This window comes from Neolamprologus multifasciatus, chromosome 7, assembly GCF_963576455.1.
Source record: "Neolamprologus multifasciatus chromosome 7, fNeoMul1.2, whole genome shotgun sequence".
Taxonomy (NCBI): domain Eukaryota; kingdom Metazoa; phylum Chordata; class Actinopteri; order Cichliformes; family Cichlidae; genus Neolamprologus; species Neolamprologus multifasciatus.
In genome coordinates this window covers 21,122,121-21,138,299 of record NC_140445.1, presented here as the reverse complement: position 1 = coordinate 21,138,299, position 16,179 = coordinate 21,122,121, and the positions used below count along the sequence as shown (strand labels likewise).

The following is a 16,179-nucleotide window of genomic DNA, read 5'->3' as shown; positions in this document are numbered from 1 at the left end:
AAATATTTCAGTATTTTTTTTCAGTATATTTCAGTATGTATGATGTCTCTGCAGCCGTCAAGATATCACCAGTTAAACAGTCCCAGCTGCGCAACTTTCTCTCAAAGGGACCGATGCCTCCTGTCCGCTCAACTGCACCAGGTACTAGAAATTTATGGTTACATGAAAGTTTTATCCTAAATGTTCAAATGATTGTGGATTTCGCCTTTTGAAAAAGTATACAGCAAGCCTGATTTTAAAGTAAAGGGATGTTAATTAAGCCCTCTTAGTGTGTTTCATAATAAATCATAGTAAATCTGACTGCTAATTTCATGTCGACAGGCGCTTTTTCCTCACAACTGCAAATACCAAATTCAACACCCGCTTCATTTGAGTGATATTAATATTGAAATCCCTATGCTGATGCTCATACTGTGTAATGCAGCAGCACCTCACATATTGGAATCGAAATGTATTTCTTCATTTTTCTGTTTCAGCCAACCTATCTCGCTCAGCCTTCCTTTCACCTAAATACTACGAGGACTTGGATGACGCGAGTTCAACATCTTCCCTGTCCCAGTCCCTGGAGCCTCACCCACCTCACTTAGAGCAGGAAGAAGAGGAGCTGCAGACACGGCCCCCTCCCATGTCCTCCATACCTCCAACATTGTCCACCCCCCGCCACCCTACCGTTGTGAGGACCCCCTCTATCCAGCCGGGCTTCGGAGCCATCCAGTCCACCCCTTTATCTAAAATTCAGTCAGGACAGGGTATGGGCTTTGGACTCAGCCCTATTGCCAGCCCCAGTAAGTAAATTATACCAACTGTTGCTGTTCATAAAAAATTACGAGGACGCATTCATAAATAATAAATGACTTCATGTTATAATGCCATATTTTACTGAAAATAATGTAAAGTAATGTCGCTAGTCTTAGATGTGGATATTTTTATAGATATTGATTACTGCATTAATATTCCAGTTCCAACAAATAAGATCAACCTCAGCGGGGCTGAGAGCACAGCTCTTGCCACAAAGACAGTCAAACATGGAGCTCCACCAACCGAGAGGACCGCACCCATCACCATCTCTGCCCAGCAGGCTGCAGCCACTGCTGCGTTACGCAGGCAGATGGCCAGTCAGTTGGGTAAGTAACATTGTGCAGCAGTCAAAAATGTATTTATTTGTTTTTAAACAACGAGGAAGATGTGCACATTTGTTTTTAGCTACAGTGGGCATTTGGGGATCTTTTAAATATTATTTTGTTATTCCCTCAGTAATTCACCAGGGGGAGACAAAGACTTAGAGAACAAATAATGTGTAACTGTTAGCTCATTACCCCATCCTGCCTGAGAGTAATTTGCTAAAATGTTTCCATGTAAACAGAGCAGGCTTAAATAAACCTGGAGACATTCAGTTTGATTGCTTCTGTCTCATCTGGTACCTTTTTTCCAGCTGTGAGTTGCTCTAATATGCATGTGTTTATATTCCAGCTGTGATCAATACTTCACTGACAGAGTCCACCTTGAAGACTGTTCCTCAGGTGGTCAATGTTCAGGAGTTCAAGGACAAGGGGACTCCTGTGGTGGTTCCTTCCAACATCAGGTAAAACCTAAAACAAAGGTCACTTCTTACCCCCACTCCTTTAAAGGCAATTGAGGGAAAGCAGATAAAATGTGTCAAGGGTAAACTACAAATACGACAAGACTATAGCTTCCAAATAAGATAGTAAACCCCAAGTAGAAGTCTATTTGTTTTTATTTTTGGTCAGTGTTACAAACTATTCCTCTGTATAACTGTGAACAAGATTACTGGCATTACCTAAGACTTATTATTTGTAGCTATTAAAAAGAATCAGTTGGAAAATCAGTTAATAACCAATTCCTTAAAGATTAGCATATATTTAGACATAGGTGTGGGACACTTGGATGTACTTGATCAACATGTAGTTGAAACATTTTTGATGTATTCTTATTTTAATAATCACTAACATAGTCAGTAATATGGGGGTGATACTATAGCTTAAGTGGGTGACCAGGCAAGAGATATGGTAAAGGCTGCTGCAAGGGTCCAGGCTCAAGCCCACTTGGACCCTTGCCATAAACATACCACTAAATAATGTAAATTTGATTATATTTTTGTGCCATGTGAAAACTGCCCTCTTATGGTTGTGCTGATGTCCCCAGCTCCTCGGTACCAGATCCAGGATCTCAGGTCTTTGCAACAGTTTCTTCCAGTCAGGCCAAACGGGTGAGTATTTTACATCCATCACTCTCCGACCTGTCATTTTGTCTTTGACTTTCTCGTTACTGTTACTTGGGTGATATATTAATTCAAATTAAATAATCTTTACAACACAAATCTTAGTTGACTTGCATGTTAAATATTTGAAACAGTTTTTAATCTATATTTTAAGGAATAAATAAAAACTTTAAATTGAAAAAAAAAAAATCATGTAAAAATAGTGTACTTTTCCAAGGAGTGCCACCACAAACAAATGTCTTCAGTTTATTTTTATGTGTCCACGTTCTAAATAGTAAAAGTTAGGTATATTCATAGCTTTATGTTCGTCTTCTCACAACTTTCAAGAACATTCAGCATGTGAGAATTCACAGTTTGCTGACAGTTTTTCCTGTGAAGACCATTATCAAGATGGGTGAGAAATGTCCCACCTCCCACCCATGTTGATGTTACAAATTACAGTTGGGTGACAGGGGTACTCCTCGCAGAAATCCTGTTCTTGTGTAGCCCCAAGTTCATGTGCTGCACGATTACCCATAGACATTTGTTTTGTTTTTTTCTCTATATCTGCCTTAAGTTCATGTCTTAGTGGACTTGAGCTTTCACCTGAAACAATCCTGTGTGTTATATTTTTTAAATTGTGAATGCATCATAGTAGTGTTGTTTTTCTGTAAGGTTAACAGTTAAGCTGTAATATTAATTTCATACATGTATTTAAAACTGTCTCGGCAGAATCCTGTCCAGGGTGTCCAAAAAATGCCTGCAGAGACTACAACCATCCCACAGAGCAGTTTTGTTTTTGGTAAGCACTGTTACACACGCACACACACACGCACACACACTGTAAAATCCTGACATTGACTATAAACTTTTTCTTTCAGGTCAGCCGTCCAAAACTGATGCTTCTGTTGCTCCTCCTAGCTCAGCAGAGCAAACCAGCAGCAAGGGTTTTTCTTTCAATTCAGTGTGAGTTGATGTTTATAAATATAATATATTTTTAATGGCCCAGCAGTATTTTATAGATTATACACTATGTTTGTGATTATTTTTGTCATAAAAACACACTATAATAGAAAATGTTTTAAAACACATTCCTCTAAAGGCCAAATTATTTTGTAACCTGCACTCGGGGGTGTATATGAAATGCATCCTCTCACAAAGGATTTGGGCCAGCTTACTAAAGCTTTCCATCAGCTTACAACTATGCTTGACTGGGTGGTAATAGCTCCTGGAGAAAAATCATAAGTTGTGTACTGAAAGAGTTCTCTAATGTAATCCAAATCTAGCCAAATAGGAGAAGAAACTGTAGGTGGGGGTGAGCAAGTGTTTACATGGCTGTATTGCTGAGATTGTCTTGTTAATCCAGCATTTTTCACACGTAAATATGTCTTGTTACAAAATATAATGACCATCTCACTGTTGCTGCATTTAAACTTAAATGGTGTTTTTTTTTTTTCAGGTCCTCAAGCTTCAGTTTTGCTTCAGTTACACCAGGAGCTGGAATGCCACAAGGTACAAATGATATAGCAGCTTGTTAGGATAGATGTAGGAGCTGTGAGATTACTGATGGACATTATTTCTGGTTTTCTTTCTCATGTTTCTCCAGTGAAAGATGCAAGTAAATTCTCTTTTGGTGGAAATGGTAAGATGGTGTTTGGCCAGGCTGGAGAAGAGTCATTCTCCTTTACCTCAAAGTCCACCTCCCCTGGTCTTGGCACTGGGTCTCCCACTTTGGCTCCAAACGCAACAGTTGAAGGTGCTAAACCCACCTCGACCACAGCCACTCTGAGGATAGAGCCACAGCCTCCAAAGACAGCTGGTGGCGAGACTCTGGGCATTTTTTCTGGACTAAGGGTGGGCCAAGGAGAAGAAGCTAAAGATTCCTCCACCAAACCTGCTGTGGCAGCATTTACATTTGCGGACACTGGACTTGGCAAGGGCAAGGGAGCGACACAGTTTAGTTTTGGAACAGGTCTTCCAAAATCTGGAGAAGATTCTTCAGCACCAGACTTGTCCGAAGGGACCCCATCGGGTAGTCTGTTTAAGCCTCCTGAATCAAACGCCAAGCCAGCCTTCTCCGTTCCACAGTCTGGCTCCGCCAGCTCAGCTTTCCCCTCATCTTTCAGTAGTCTTCTTGCAGCCGCACCAGAGACACAAGAAGAACCAAAAGCTGTTCCTCAGTCTTCAGTACCTGCTTCGCCCCCTATAAAAGAACCTCCCACCAGTGAACCTGAAGTAGAGAGCACCAGTCGTCCTGTGATACCTGAACCTCCAGCACCTGCAACCACCCAGACCCCTGCAGTGTCAACACCTGCTCCTGCTTTGGCCACACCTGCCCCTACCCCAGACCCTCCCTCGACTTTCACTGCACCAAAAGAAGTAAACCCTCCAGCACCATCCAGTGCCCTGTCCACAACAGAAACCACCCCAGAGCCATCTACCACTGCTACTGTACCCTCTTCAACTGCTGCCACCGCAGCACCTGTATCTCAGGCAGCACCTGTATCTCAGGCAGCTCCACCAGCATTCCAGATCCCCACGTCTGACAAGCCAGGCTCCATTTTTACTCAGCCCGCTCCTGCAACTACAGACAGTAGTTCTGTCGGAGTCACACCAGTTATCAACACAGCTGCCCCAGCTGCAGCTACTCAAACCTCTACCGTTGTTAGTAGTGCAACAGTGACTGCTGTGAATAACGTGTTTGGGCAACCTGCTGCACCTCCAGCTTCCTCGGCGCCAGCATCAACAGGGTTCAGCTCAGCCGGGTTTGGTCCATCAACTGGTTTTGGCAAATCTGTGTTTGGCCAGGTTAGTGGCTTCGGCCAGCCTGCAAGCAACACTGGAACATCGAGTGGATTTACTTTTGGACAGTCTGCATTTGGAGCGACTTCTAGTAGTGCAACTACTGGCGGAAGTCTTTTTGGTGCTTCTACTGCTACCAATGCAAGTTCTTTCTCCTTCGGGACGAGCGGTGCTAACACAGTAAGCAGCACTGGCACTGGGCTGTTTGCACAAAGTGCAAACCAGGTTTTTGGCCAAAGCTCTGGATTTGGACAGGGATCTGTGTTTGGGAGTAACACCACCACATCCTCATCTTCAGGATTCAGCTTTGGACAACCGTCAGGTGAGTCTGATTCTGGACTTGATTGGATCAACTCCAATATGATGTTCAGAGCTTTTAAAGAAATCATTGGCATCTTTATTTAAAACTACTGTAAGTTCCGTGGCTTTTTATAAATTGGAAAAATTACACCAAATGTCAGAAAGAAATTGGTATTGAAATTCTCTCATTTTGCACCTGCCTAACAGAGACCACACTGTGTCACCGACATGGTGAAATGATCAATAACCAGAGCTTCTCGGCTGCATACTGTTCAGTCACATTTGACAGTGATTATACTAACACTGTCTGACAGCTTATGAACTGTGATGTCTGTAAGGTTAGTGGGCAGTGGAGGATGTGCAAAGTTTTACACTCGCTCTGGCTGACCTCCACATGTTGTGGTAAATGTGGCACTTGTGTTTGAAATGGTATCATCTTGCAGGAAAGATTTGTGGTGTACTGTCAGCCTGAGTGGGATGGCGGGTGTTGTGCTGTTCCCAAAGCTTCTATAAATTCTCAGAGCAGTATGAGAATGCCACAGCTGATGTCAGTGCATTAACTCAGCAGTTAGTCCCAGCTTGGCATTCCTGATTTCATACTTTATGGGGGGTGGTCCCACTTTTTACTCTGTAGTGATGACTATAAAATGGGCCTGGCATCAAGGGCCAAATGCAGTAATCTGATCTTGTCTGTGTTAATTGAATTTGTCTTTTGTTCTCAAACAGGTTTTGGCTGCTCTTCTGCCAACCCGGTGTTCGGCCAGCAGTCTAGCAGTGGATTTGGACAGGTATGACCCACCTTTTTTTTTTTTTTTTTTTTTTTTTTTTTTTTTTTTTTTTTAAATTTAAACTAATTTTGGGAAATTTCTTAAATTCCCTTTCTTCTAGATGCATTTTTGAATTAATGTCTATCTCCCAGCAGCAGCCGTCATCTGGGAGTCTCTTTGGTTCCAGTTCAGCCAATGCAGCAGTCTCATCTGGGAGTCTCTTTGGTTCAAGTTCAGCCAATACAGCAGTCTCATCTGGTGGTGGAGGATTTTTCAGCGGCCTAGGAGGCAAACCAAGCGAGGACGCTGCCAACAAGAATCCATTTGGCACCACTTCCTCCACTGGAGTGTTTGGACAGTCTAGTCAGACAGGTAGGCTAACTCAGTTCTATGAAAATGTCTTCTGAGACTGTGGTAAGATGTAATAAAAGTGCAGATTAATAAGAAAATTTGAACAGTAGTTGCCGATTTATGTCAGATTCAGAAATATTTTCATCATTTTTGTTCAAGACTTTGTTCTGAGTCAGCGGTAACTACTTTGTCAAAGAACAAACCAAATAAACCCAGATCATTTTATTGTTGTGTAATTACATTTACCTGTCCGTCTTTTAGGTACCAACAGTCTCTTCGGTAATAGTGGTGCCAAGACCTTCAACTTTGGACAGTCCTCCTTTGGGGAGCAGAAACCTACAGGGACCTTCACCACTGGTGCTGGAAGTGTGGCATCCCAGGGCTTTGGCTCATTCTCTACACCATCAAAACCAGGTACAGCTTTCCTTGTAATTTTAATGCATTTGTTCTTCACTCCCTGCTTTTTAGTCTTGATATATTTTCACACGTTTTGAAAGTTGTGCCTAGCTACTTGTAATTCACAGGTAATGTTTTATAAGATTTATTGTGTCATTTGGTGCTCTCCTGCTGGTGGCTGTATTTGTACATGAGTAAAAGGGAAGGTTTAAAAGACAGTAGTGAGACCTTCTATGATCCCTGGTTTGGAGACGGTGGCACAGGCAAAAGGACAGAAGGCAGACCTGGAGGTAGCAGAGCTGAAGATGCTAAGATTTGGGAGTGACAAGGAGGGACAGGACTAGAAATTTGTATATCAGAGGGACAGGTGAGGTTGAGCCGGTGGTTGACAAAGTCAGAGAGGAAAGACTGAGTTGGTTTGAACATGTGTAGTAGAGGGATGTGGGTATACTGTACAAAAGATGTTGAATTTGCAGCTGCCAGATGGGAGGAAAAGATCCAGGAACCAGGAAAACCACAGAGAAGATTAATGGAATTAGTGAAGGAGGACATGCAGAGGGTTGAAGTGACAGAGGTGGATGCTGGGGATAGTGTGAGAAGATGGAGGCAGATGATCCGTAAAGGGAGCAGCTGAAAGAAAAGGACATGTCTACATTATGTATATCGTCAATTAATTGATTTAAATGTTTCTACATTTGTTAGTCACGCCAGACATACCAGTTGTTAAGCTAAATAATGCATAACAATATGAATGATTTCATTTTGTAAAACAACAGTTACCTGTTTGTTCATGGCCGTAGCCCATCTTTTTCTGTGATGGGAATTTGTAAACAAGTGAGGTGGAAACTATGTTGATGACAAAAGTGCAAACCGGTGCATGTCTGAAACTTTGATGTAGAAAGTCAGTCACCGTATGTCGGCTGTGTCAAAGGAAACTGACATATAACCATGCAACTGAAGCCGTGTGAAACCACACGATGCACGATTATGTGGACAAGAGAAGAGAGCTACTAATTCTACTGCTGCAAACGTTGGGCGGGGGGAGTAAGCATGAAACTGTGATTAGTTCTTTCGCATTTCTTTCCAGGCCCTGGCTTAAGGGCTCTGGTTCATTGATGTGATAGTTCAGTGATAGTTGGATGACTGTGGTAGAAACAGTTTTAATACTTGGCAGCCAGTTCTTGACATTGTTCTCACCTTTATCATCTGAGCTCTTATCTCCTCACCCCTCAGGACAGAATAAACTGTGAGGTTGTCAAAAGCTCCATTGTTCCCCGCAGAATATTATGAAGTGCCAGTCTTCTCCATTGCCAAGTCACAGTGTATGACCTCAAAGATCTGATGTTTATTTGAATTGATTCATATTTACGACACAAATGATGCATTTAATCTACAACTATTTATTTATAATGAAATGACTGCAGGGGTACTTCCTCAATGTCTTCTTTTTTCATGGTAGTGTATCCAATCTCAGCTTCTGCATCTGACATCCCTTTTGATCACTCAAAAGCAACTATATATAGTAACCTTTCATACCTCTTTAACAACTGCCTCTTCACAAACAGACCATTTTTCCCAGTGTCTGGACACTGAGGTTTCTCTCTCCCATAGGGGGAAGATGTGTCAGTGACATCACGTCTGTTAAGTAAAGACAGTAGCACGTGTGAATAAGCTTTTTGTATAAATAGAAATTTGTTATGGGCGAAAATTTTCCTATAACAAATGAACTAATCCATCCCTTTACCATCATGGATGATTGCCTTTGCAGAGTGCTGATTTCAAAAGTTAGATGGTTTCTTATACTCTTTAACCTGGGTACACGATGAGTAGGACTTTGAAAAAGAAATTCAAATTTTCTTTTTCAAATCTGTCTCTCGATCAAAGCAAACAACAAAGAGTCATTTAAACCACTGCTTAACTGCGTACGTTACCTAAAAACTTTCCATTTCTAAATGAGGAGAAGACTGAGGTGGTTGCTTTTGGTCGCCCCAAACAGCTCAGTAATTCACTCGCACTTTTGGCACTTTAGGGTTTTAACAGTTAACCTTTTACCAGGAATTTGGATCTTATTTTTGACAGTGGTTTCAAATTCGACGGACAGATTAGCTCTGTGGTCAAAGCAGGGTTTTATCAACTCGGACAGTTGGCCAAAGTCAAGCCCTATCTACCTTGAGAGAGTTATCCATGCTTTTAATTGTATTTGCCCCAACTATTGTAACTCCCTTTCTGCAGGCCTGGGTCACTCTGCTATCTGAAGTTTACAGTTAGTTCAAAATGCAGCTGGTCGACATCTTACAGGGGCAAAAATGTGAGAGCACATTGCACCAGTTTTATCCTGTCTTCATCGGCTCCCTGTCCCTTTTTTAGAATTGATTTTAAGATGCTATTCCTTATTTTTAAGTTTTTGTATGGCCTTGCACCCCCCCCCCCCCCATTTAGCTGAGCTTTTAAGTATCCACGCTCCACTTAGGGCACTAAGGTCTTCCAATCAAATGATTCTGGATGTTCCCAAGACAAGGCCTTTTTGGTTCTAGGCCCTGTCTTGTGGACCCGCCAACCCCAAAACATCAGATCTGTTTGTAGTGCAGAGACCTTCAAGTCTTTACTCACCAGGTCTTCCTGGCTTTTAGCTCGAGTTGAGTACAGACATATCAGTGCATTCCTATTTTTATTCTATTTTTATTTTAGCGTATTTTATCTATTAATCCTTGTGTTTTGTTCTCACTGGATGAACCTGTAAAGCATTTTAGTCAAGAACCATGACCATGGGATAGTTTTCCACTTCTGCTCAATGCATCTTAAATTAAGCTCAGCTTCTAACAGGCAGCACTGCATTCGACCCTCGTTTAGATATGGTTTTGTCTTTGCATTGTAGCTTTTTAACTCGAATTTGTGGATGAAGCAACAAAAATTGGTGACTGATCACAGCATTCAAAGGGTTCCTGATTTCCACCCCAGAAATGTGCGTTTTCCATGCTGCGCTGCCTGAGGGCCTGAATCTGTTACAGTGTTAACACAAAGAGACAACCACTCACACTCACTTTCACACCTACTTTCAAATTTAGAAACACCAACTAACTTAAACTCATACATGTCTTGGATATATAATGTAATTTCCTGTAAAAGTTGAATTCCTCTTATTCTTTGCAGTCTTACTTTGAGAAACATTTTAAATGGTTCAACACATTGGTGAACCCCACCATATTTTTCTTAATCTATCGAGATGATGCGCTGATTATTTTCAGTTAATTCTTGGAGAACTCATTATTATACATTTAAAAGTGGTCTTTATTGTGTAAATCACTTCTGAATAGAGCTTGGGCGCTATGGATAAAAACCAGTGCAGGCGTAGTTAAATTCACCCTTAGAGGCCTGTTTTAAACCAGGAGAAACCCTGTCTACATCACATTGTAGTTTGTCTGAAAACATCATGTAAATTTAAAAACCGATATGCTGATACTTTGCTGCTCGTGGCCATGAGTAGTCATAGTAGTAGCAGCTATTCAAGCTGTACCTCAGAGCCTCTGGGATATTGGTAACCCTCAGCACACTAATTCTCCATCACTGGCCATGCAGGGGGAATGTAATCTTGTTACATTAGCTCAATCAATTATTTACTGGGGCATGCTGCTAGCCAGGCTGTAATTTCAGTACACTCTTTCTCTCCTGCCAATCAGAGGCTTTGAATTGGTGTGAAGTACTCATCGTGCTTATAATAGTTTACTGCTCCAGAGCCTGTGCACAACAATACTGTAAATGCCCACACGTGTACTCAGGTAGCTTCTGAATAGATACAATAGGGGGATATGCAATTTTTTTTATTTAAAACATAGCTAAAATACTTTTTCTGTCTTTACCTGGGAATTTATTTTCCTTTTGGAAGTGCCAGCACTAAATTCAATGTATGATTCTTCATATGAGTCCAAGAAGAACTCTAGATTAAATTTTAGTGTTTGCAGTAGCTTTGTTAAAGGGAAAAACATCTACATGGATGTAATGCCTGATGTAAATAATAGGGGTGCAACGATACAACAAAATTCACGGTTCGGTTCGGTTCGATACTTTGGTGTCACGGTTCGATATTTTTTCGATACAAAAAAAATGTTCATGCCTTTTTATTAATTTGTCATTTATTAAATTTTCACGGCACATTCTGCACCACATCTCTGTGCGTTCATCATTTGTTTGAAGCCAGCTCACCTCCTGCAACCACTTTTCCGAGAATACGTGCTTCTTTTGTGGTTCGGACTCCTTCTGACATTTCTTTGGAGGTGGAGGAACATCACAGTAATTGCTTAAAGGAGCTTCTTCGACATCTTTAAGAGTTCTAAACAAATGTCTGTCCTCCTCCTGAAAATCTTATGTACGCAAACACGCGTTGCAACTTCTTATCTTGTGCGGGTTTTTATTTTGACAGCAAATGCGCACCTGCGGACCACTTATGTGCAGCCCTGGTTATTTAGCTCGTCATATTGCAGCCACAGAAATTCTTTTGTCCATGAAACCATAAAGCTGCACTTTCTTTTTGCCTTATAGTCTGACTTGTCATAACCTTTCCGTTTTGTCACTTCTTCACCCTGACCTGTCTTATTTGGCTCAGCAGAACTAAAATATATATCCTGCTGCTTTTACACAGGCACTAACATAACGCTCAGCGATTCTCTGCGCGATCAACCTCTCACATGTTTAAGCTGCAGGAGATTTCACTTGTCATGTTTGCATAGTAAGCTAACGATTGATAAGACGATGTCAGAGGAATTGGTGCGCAAATTATCATCACTCACCAATCAGTACTGTCGCTTTCTATACACAGTTCACGCGATTGCAAAGTGAAAGCAAAAAACAAGCGCAAATTCAAACGTGATTTCAGTATGTCACATATTGACAGTGGCCGATGCCAATGACATAATTACCCAGCTACATTTCCGAAAGAATGCAAAAGCATTGACATATATTTTTCCTTCCTACGATAGGCCGACGGGCAGGGCAGAGATAGATTTTGGTAGCCCGACTGGAAAAAAGCCCCAGGACGTCGGGCTAGCGATTTTGCGAGCCCTGTATCTGATTGAGGAATCACTCATCTTTGGAAAAGAGAGTTTATTATGGAGAAATGTCTCTTTCCAAAATAAAAGCTATACTATACGCTTCTTCTGGGCTATATTCTCAGCAGCATATTAAACATATCAGGTCCCCATAAGGAGAATCATGTGCTAACGGCTGTCTAAATGACTCGGGTAAAGTTTGTAGCATGCGTGCTTGTTTTTGTCTGCTTCCACTTGTCTTTGCACTAGGATGATGTAGGAGTAAATGTGCAGTCATATTGGTTGTGTTCCCACTAGTGCTGTCAGCGTTAATCTGAAATGACGTTAAGGTCACAACACGGCAAATCTCCGTTAACGAGCTACCGCGGATCGCCTCATGAGTGGGGCTGGAAGACAACACATTAACGAGCTAACTGCGCTAACACACTAGTTCCCACCAATTGAGCATTGCTGGCACATCCAACATACTGTTTTACTTTTGTCCATGACAGGCTTACCTTCAGGGTCATACATCACATAAAAACCAAAATAGTTCCAAACGCCAGATCTGAATGAGGGTGGGGGAGGTTCAATTTGCCATGTTGCAAGAGCTTAACTTCTGTCTCGCTAGCTTGCCCTGCGCTCAGTGAATCTGTGTTTGACTACTCCGCCTAGGCTGCACTGTCGAGCGCAGATCCACTGAGCGCTCAACACAGACAGCATCGTCAGAAGGAAAGTTGATAAAATAAATTAAAAATGTTGTATCGTTCGATACATATGCGTACCGAACCGAAAGCACTGTATCGAACGGTTCGATATCGATACGAGTATCGTTGCACCCCTAGTAAATAAGCCACTTAGCATATAATGTTATAAAAGTTACAGAAATCGCTTCATGACTCACATTTCTTTTGTATTTTCTGTGTAGAAAGAACGCTGGAAATCAAGTAACTTCCTGCTCTGTTATCCTATTTCCTTCCTACAGGTGGCTTTGGCAGTGCTCCGGTGTTTGGGAGTCCTCCTTCTTTTGGGGGTTCCCCAGCATTTGGTGCTGGAGCATCTTTTGGCTCAAGCCCTTCATTCAGCAGCCCCATTGGATCATCGGCTGGCAAAGTGTTCGGAGAGGGCACAGCGGCTGCCAACATGGGAGGATTTGGGTAAGCAAGACGAAGTCTTTTTGAAAGGTTTGATATGGAAAAAAAAATCCATCGTTATGTAATTAAAGCTGACTTTAGAGTAGAGATGGCACGATACCACTTTTTTGTGTCCGATACCGATACCGATATCATAAATTTGGATATCTGCCAATACCGATATGAATCCGATATAGTGTGTTTTTTAATCAACAAAAATGTTTTTTTAATATCTTGCTGCTTTTCGTATAAGTTCATACTCAAGTTAAAAAACAACAACACTAAAGCTATTCTGTTATACCTGTATGTAAAAAAAAAAAACAAAAAAAAAAAACACACTGCACCCAAAATATTTCATAGATCAGCAACACTGATCAATCTAATAAAGTTAAACCTGCACCATCCTTCCTATTCTGGTATTTTAAAGAGTACTTAGCAGAAATATTAAGCAACCTAACTAATAGGGTTGCAAACTCCCAGCAAAAGAAAATAGGGAACCACCCTCTTCCTCATGATGCTTAATCAGTGTAATCAACTTTAATTTGATGCAGGGTGAAAAAAATTCACAGAAATAAATTATTTTTCAAGAATAATTAAATAGATTCAACATCTTTCTTCAACAGAATTGCAGAATTCACAGATGGTACTTTCCCAAAGGAAAAAGTACTACAGCTTACTAGGGTATATTAGACTTAACAGTTATTATATACAGTAATGGACTTCTATACATTTTACATCAGATTAAAACTTTGGGTGTAAGATTCAGATAATTATTAAATAATTAAAAGCTAGATATTTTAAATGAGAATAAGAAAGAAAAGTATGTCTTTGTGCCCCCTTTTCCCTGTTCATGCCTTATCGGCCCCCCTGGCTAAACTTTGCTAGATCCGCCCCTGCACAGTTACCAGCCGTCAGCTGCGTAGAAAAAGATCCTGGTCTAGAAAGTAATATTAAATAAATTCTAACAACAGCTTATCAAGTTTAATAGTGCTGCTGTTGTTCAGCCGCTGGTTTCCTCTTTCTGGTGCAAAGTGGGCCAAAAACAAAGAAGAGAGACGGACTCGCGACAGAAAAGCCGATCAGCTGATCATTAAGCAGTTTCATGATTGAAGTAGCAGAGGGAGGAAGAGAGAAGAGGCAGTTGCTCTATATATCGGTTGTTAAGCTTAATGCGGGAATGCTTTACAAACATTCAGAGATGAACTTACACACTTGCTTTACTTCTATCTGAGATAACTTCCTCAGAGATAAAATGTTTGCTAGCAAGGCTACAAATACACACAGCCGCTCTATCACGTGACCACACTGCTCCGACGTGCTATGGTTATGAGCCGAGTTACACCGTGTCGCAAGTTTTTTGAGGTGCTTTTTTGATATTTAATGGATCGGATTACATTTTTTATTTCTCTCCGATATCCGATCCAGTAATTTAGGTCAGTATCGGACCGATACCGATACGTAATATCGGATCGGTCCATCTCTACTTTAGAGCAACCTAAAGGTGCAGCCACTTTGATTCAGGGTGGCTGAACCTTTAGCTGAACTTTGTTTACAGAACTTCTATCTACATCTAGATTGTCTGTAATCTATTTTCTGTTCCTGCTCTGATATTCAAGGTTTAAAGCGGCAAATATTTTCAGTAGAACAACCTCTTATTGACAAAGTAGTGTAACAAAGAACTGTTTTCTCATCCCACTGTTGCAGACAATGAGTATTTGAAAATGTCATTGTCATCAGGCTATTATTGTCATAAGAGGCGCCTTTCAGTGTGCTCAGCACTACAAGACAAACCAGCTGAAAGCAGCATTTAACAACACTATTAAAAACCCCATTAACATTTAAGTGTAGAGAAACAAAACATTTTTATTGGTCTATAGAGTTATATGAGGCAAATTTGGGAAGTGAGGCTTAATTTTATTACTTTTAAACACACACATTTCTATCTAATCTAATTCCAGCAGTTCTGACTTCAGGCAGGATTTCCTGATTATTATTATTTTAATCCTCCTCTCCTCCTTATCATTTGTACTCTAATGATTTGCATTAACCTCTGGTGTGTTCACATGTGCATGTGTTTTGATACCAGCAACCATGGTTGCCAGCACAAAACAAACCCAGCTCTGTGCCAGACTAGATTATTCCCTCCAGATAATCTCAATCTGGGGTCATGAAGCCTGCAGATTAAACTGACAACATGCTCTCTCTCTTTCACTCTCTCTCTCTCCCTGTTTTGCTTATTCTTTTTTTCTCTCCCTTGGGAGTGAGCGGGCGTTGGGTCCTGTAGAAAGGATTAATGTATAAATCCCAGCCTGTCAATCCTCACATGCCAAACAAGTAAAAAAAATAAAATAAAGCTAAACAAATTCACATTCACTATCTTGAATGTTCTGCTTTGTTTACATGTTTAACTAACCAATGAAAACGTCTTGGACAAACTATTTGCCCACATGTATGTGTGTATAATTATGAATTTATGACTATCAGCCCAGTAACCTAATATTGTCAAGCATTTTGTCTTACCAGCCCCATTCAGGTGTGGCTGTCTTTTTTTCAGTTGTAACTTTTGCATTTTACAGTATCACAACCTCAGCACCTGCTCCGGTTTTCAGGTTTGCCCCACCTCCTAGCACTCCATCCTTTGGTGCGCTAGCCGGTCAGAGCGCTCCATCATTCGGGAGCCTGGCCCAGCAGGGACCTGGGTTTGGAAGTCAGCCCAGCAGCTTCTCAGGTTTTGGACAACAGCCACAGCCAGGAGGTGAGACTACTACTTTACCTGAATTATTTTTGTTTTTATTTTTCCCCCTTCCTCATCATCTTCAGCTGCCATCTTGCCTGCTATCACTCTAGTTACATAGTACAGTGAGTCACTCAACAGCGCCATTCTTCCAGCAACTGTACAATTTTTTGCCATTGTACAGTGTTTATCGCAAGTTTCTTTACTTTAACTGTCTTTCAAACTTGAAAAAGGAAGATGGCTTTATTGTTGTGCAATAGAAATTTGGTATTACTACCAAACAAGTGTTTTGTTGTGTTAATTACACTTTTAGGGTAGATTGTGCATCAGACGAAGATTTTAAAAAGTGTTAAAATTTCCTCATTTGGCAACACAATGCAAGTTTGCGCGAAACATATCCAAGGAGTACTTCCCTCTCAAACATGATCAAGTCAGCTTGGTTGCATTTCACAGCCAC

At 41.1% G+C, this 16,179-nt stretch overlaps 1 protein-coding gene across 1 annotated transcript in view; it reads left to right on the top strand.

Moving 5' to 3' along the window:
• Positions 1 to 16,179, top strand: part of LOC146514193 (nuclear pore complex protein Nup214-like) — a 51,646-nt gene that overhangs the window by 15,982 nt on the left and 19,485 nt on the right. Inside the window, 14 exon segments of the mRNA XM_085168924.1 lie at positions 55 to 141; positions 477 to 785; positions 960 to 1,124; positions 1,471 to 1,582; positions 2,164 to 2,227; positions 2,951 to 3,020; positions 3,100 to 3,184; positions 3,678 to 3,730; positions 3,825 to 5,342; positions 6,047 to 6,108; positions 6,240 to 6,459; positions 6,700 to 6,852; positions 12,841 to 13,012; positions 15,598 to 15,743. Of these exon segments, the coding sequence (XP_085025050.1) occupies positions 55 to 141; positions 477 to 785; positions 960 to 1,124; positions 1,471 to 1,582; positions 2,164 to 2,227; positions 2,951 to 3,020; positions 3,100 to 3,184; positions 3,678 to 3,730; positions 3,825 to 5,342; positions 6,047 to 6,108; positions 6,240 to 6,459; positions 6,700 to 6,852; positions 12,841 to 13,012; positions 15,598 to 15,743 (3,216 nt within the window).